The following is a 4,154-nucleotide window of genomic DNA, read 5'->3' as shown; positions in this document are numbered from 1 at the left end:
GCCCCAGATGCGGATGAAAAAAAAAAAAAAAAAAAAAACGCCCAGCGCGCTGCCGCCCCGCCGGCCCCCCCTCCGCCGCCGCGCCCCGCCCCCCTCTGCAGCAGTGCCCCGCCCCCTTGCAGCAGCGTCCCCGCCCCCCTCTCCAGCAGCGCCCCACTCTTCTGCAGCAGCGCCCCGCCTCGTCCCCCCAGAGTTCAGGGGAAGTGAGCTGTGTGCACCCACCTTCCCCCGGGGCTTGTGCACAGGGGTAAGCCCCACACCCGCCCTGACCCCAGGCCACGAGGGTGGCCGAGTGCATCTCCTGCCCCACGTTTAAATCCTCTGCCCCTCCCAGGACGATTTGAAATCCCTCTTGCCCCTTCCCCACGTGTTGGCCGCCAGGGGTAACCGCTTCGCTGCCTCCTCCTGGCACCACACGGTGGCTGGTTGCTGGAGTCGCTGACTCTGCTTCCGGAATGCCGGTGGCCCAGTGCCCGGGGCTGCCCTGGCCTGTTTCCCCACACGCTGAGGTCCCAGAATGCTGTACACACTTAGGCGTACAGCCCGAGTGCCTCTCCCTGTAGGGCTCCCCGCTGCGGCCGGGCCACAGCTTCCTGCGGGACGGCACCTCGCTGGGCATGCTGCGGGAGCTGATGGTCGTCATCCGCATCTGGGGCCTGCTGAAGCCCAGCTGCCTGCCCGTGTACACGGCCACCTCAGACACCCAGGACAGCATGTCGCTGCTCTTCCGCCTGCTCACCAAGCTCTGGATCTGCTGTAAGACCCCGCCCCCAGCCTTCGTCCCCCCGCCACAATACAAGTCCTGGCTGAGAGCCCCCAGCCCCCAAATACCAGCCCCCAGGTCAGACTGTCATGGTCCCCAGTGCCCAGCACAGATGCTCATGGAGCGACAGCACCGTCTGCTGTCTCGTGTCGCTGGATTCCTGATGCCAGGAAGGGAGCCCAGGGCTCGCTGCGTGCTCGTTAGTCGGGGAGCCTGGCGCTCCACGGCCGGCAGTGCATCCGCATGGTCCCCTCCCCGCAGGCCGTGATGAGGGCCCCACGAGCGAGCCGGATGAGGCCCTTGTGGATGAGTGTTGCCTGCTGCCCAGCCAGCTGCTCATCCCCAGCCTGGACTGGCTGCCCGTCAGCGACGGCCTGGTCAGCCGCCTGCCGCCCAAGCAGCCTCTGCGCCTGCACTTCGGCAGGGCCCCCACGCTGCCCGCCGGCGCCAGCACCCTGCAGCTGGACGGCCTTGTCAGGTGCGTGCCACCGCTGCGCCGGGCCAGCCGTTGCTCTCTGGCCTTGATCGTGACGCTGGCCCGGGAGCCATCCTCACTCGGCCGGTGATGGCCCTGCCGCCTGTCCATGCCTGCGCTTGGGCATCTGTGTGCGTCACCGTCCCTCCAGTCTGTCCCCCTGCGTGGAGTGTCGCGTGGCCGGTTCTGACTCAGGCCCCAGCCCCTGTGGAGCTCAAGCATGTCCTACGCGGCCCATGGCCCCCTGTGGAAGAGCATAGTGCAGACGCTGCAGTGTGGCCCAGGGCCCCGGGTGGACAAACCACAGCATCAGGCAGGGTGCTCTCGGGGCGAGAGGCAACCTCCGGAACCTGCCCTGGGCAGCTGCCGTTGGAACGCGTGGGTGGGGTCAGCCCTACTGCCGAGCAGCACCTGGGGCAGGGTTTCGTCCCCGCTCTTTAGGCAGGAAAGATGCACTGATCCGACGTCACGCAAGGTGCTTCTCCATTTCAGACACTCACGTGACAGACTCGCGTGAATTCCCCACGCATCTGTTACTTTCGGTGGAAATTTTAGAAAACGTAGATGAGCCAAATGAAGACAGTTAGCCCCGTGTGGCCTCCTTTGGGTGAAATACTTCGGGCATTGGGCTCCACAAGCTTCTGGCATCTTTCTTGTGTCATAACGGGAAGGACCGCTTGATAAGTACCAGGCTTTCATTTGTGCTTGGCTTTCAGGAAAAACTTTTAAGAGGGGGTCGATCACAAGGGAATTTTTTTTTTTTTTTAAAGACTGTTTATTTGACAGAGAAAGACAGCGAGAGAGGGAACACAAGCAGGGGGAGTGGGAGAGGGAGAAGCAGGCTTCCCGCCGAGCAGGGAGCCCGATGCGGGGCTCGATCCCAGGACCCCGGGATCATGACCTGAGCCGAAGGCAGACGCTTAACAACTGAGCCACCCAGGTGTCCCCACAAGGAGGTCTTAAATTCATTGTTCTGGAAAGTTCAGATGTATTTAATACTGGTACAGCCCCGCCCAGCCCCCAGGTCCCCTCCCATGGGTTCTCCCGTGCCTTCCAGCGCTGCTGTGTCTGCAGGCGGAGGGCGGGCACGTCAGAGGGAGGTGTGTGTCTGTGTGCGCGCGTGAGCGCACGTGTGCGCGTGGACCCCTGAGCCGCGCACGTTCTCTCTCGTCCGCCAGGGCACCGGGCCAGCCCAAGATCGACCACCTGCGGAGGCTGCACCTGGGAGCCTACCCCACGGAGGAGTGCAAGGCCTGCACCAGGTGAGCGCTGCCCACCTCGGACACCCTCCATCGACATGGGTCACGGGAGTGCCTCCCCCACGGGGCTGCCAGGTGTCCCCGCCTCGGGCACCGGCGGTGAGCAAGTGTCTGGGTACGGGTGAGCACGCAGCTTGCGGCTGCCCTGGGGGAGCGCTCAGGAGCCCGACAATACAGAAACGAAGCATGGGCCCTGTGCAAATACAGCCCCAGTTGTTGCCAGAGAACCCTGGATGCGAGTTATGGCTCCTGGGGTCACTGCTGCTAGGGGGCGGCCGAGCCTCAAAAACCCCACAACCCCACCTCATCTGCTCATGGAGGTGAGGGGGTGATGCCTGAGCTGGGGTGGAAGGATGTGGAGGAGCCAGCTCGGCGTTGGGTGGTGCTGGGAACAGCACTCTTGGGGGGGGGAAGCAGCATGTGCCAAGGCCCAGTGGCAGGTGGGAGGACAGCCCAGCCAGGGCTCACCCGCCCGGCTCCGCCCCCAGGTGCGGCTGTGTCACCATGCTCAGGTCACCCAATAAGACGACAGCTGTCAAACAGTGGGAGCAGCGCTGGATTAAGAACTGCCTGTGTGGGGGTCTGTGGCGGCGGGTGCCCCTCAGCTACCCCTGACCAGGGCCCTCGCTGGTGACGTGGCATTCCACACACTCCAGACCTTCATCGGGTGCTTTGCAAAATAGGCGTCCTGGAAGTTGGCTTTCCGGGCCCCGTCACTGGACGGGGCAGGGGAGGACGTGGCCTGAAGCCTCACGTTGGTGCCCTGCGGCCCCGTCGGGGCTGCTTTCTCTCCCTCGAAGCCTTATGGTGGACCCGGGGTGGAGGGGCCCAGCCACCTGTGCCAGGTGGTGACCGAGACGGGCCTGTGGATCTCACGGGCTCAGGACCACAGCACGCGTGGTGCCCTCCCTGGACGCCCAGGCCTCAGCGGCCCCTCTGGGTGCCCCAGATCCTGGCTCCGAGGGTCCGGGATGCCCCGGGCCTCCGTTCTTCAGAATGTGCCACGCAAACCTGTGAGCTGCCGGGCATCTGCGTGGGTGCTGCCAGTGACAGCCGCCGGGACACCCGCTTCCGTCTCCTCACCTGCCCCTGCCAGCGCATCCGGGTGGTTCTGACCTCAGCAGGCCCAATAAACGTCCTGCCGGTCACAGGTGTCATGTTGGCGCCGGGTGCTGCCCCTCCCCGTCCCCGCCCCCCAGTTCTGGGCTCCCGTGCCCGCGTGTCACTGTCTTGCTGTCAACATTTATGGAGCACCTACTGTGTGCTAATCACAGGTTCCTGCGGGGAGTCGCGGGCCGGGCATGGTGGGTGGGCTTCTGTTGATGTGTGTGTCTATATCCTTTTTCCCTGCCTCCCCACTCGATCATCTCCCCCCCCCCCCCGCCCCCCCCACACCGAGGCCCCTGGGTTTCTGGAAGCTCACGCCTGGTCCCCCCAGGGGTTCCGCCTTCTGCCAACAAGCACTTTTCCCAATTATGTCCTGCTCCCCAGGCCTCCAGACAGAGTGCCCTGCCTGTGGAGCGCTAATTGGTTCTCTTGTTTTCCTGCTGGAAGGCTCAGGGAGGGCAGGCCAGGTGGATGCCCCCGGGAGGTAAATGCTGCGCGTGCGCTGGCGGGGGGGAAGCTCTGTGAGCCCCATTACCTGGCTGGGCCCGTG

At 64.7% G+C, this 4,154-nt stretch overlaps 1 protein-coding gene across 1 annotated transcript in view; it reads left to right on the top strand.

Annotated features, from left to right (window-relative positions):
- Window positions 1-3,645, top strand: part of MED16 (mediator complex subunit 16) — a 13,605-nt gene extending 9,960 nt beyond the window's left edge. The window contains exons 12-15 of the mRNA XM_032394899.1: window positions 564-756; window positions 1,025-1,241; window positions 2,417-2,500; window positions 2,986-3,645. Of these exons, the coding sequence (XP_032250790.1) occupies window positions 564-756; window positions 1,025-1,241; window positions 2,417-2,500; window positions 2,986-3,112 (621 nt within the window). The 3' untranslated portion in view covers window positions 3,113-3,645. The remainder of the gene's footprint in view (window positions 1-563; window positions 757-1,024; window positions 1,242-2,416; window positions 2,501-2,985) is intronic.
- The last annotated feature ends 509 nt before the right edge of the window (window positions 3,646-4,154 follow it).

The sequence above is a fragment of the Phoca vitulina genome, unplaced genomic scaffold, assembly GCF_004348235.1.
Source record: "Phoca vitulina isolate PV1807 unplaced genomic scaffold, GSC_HSeal_1.0 scaffold81, whole genome shotgun sequence".
Lineage (NCBI taxonomy): Eukaryota > Metazoa > Chordata > Mammalia > Carnivora > Phocidae > Phoca > Phoca vitulina.
This window is presented reverse-complemented; position numbering and strand designations above follow the sequence as displayed.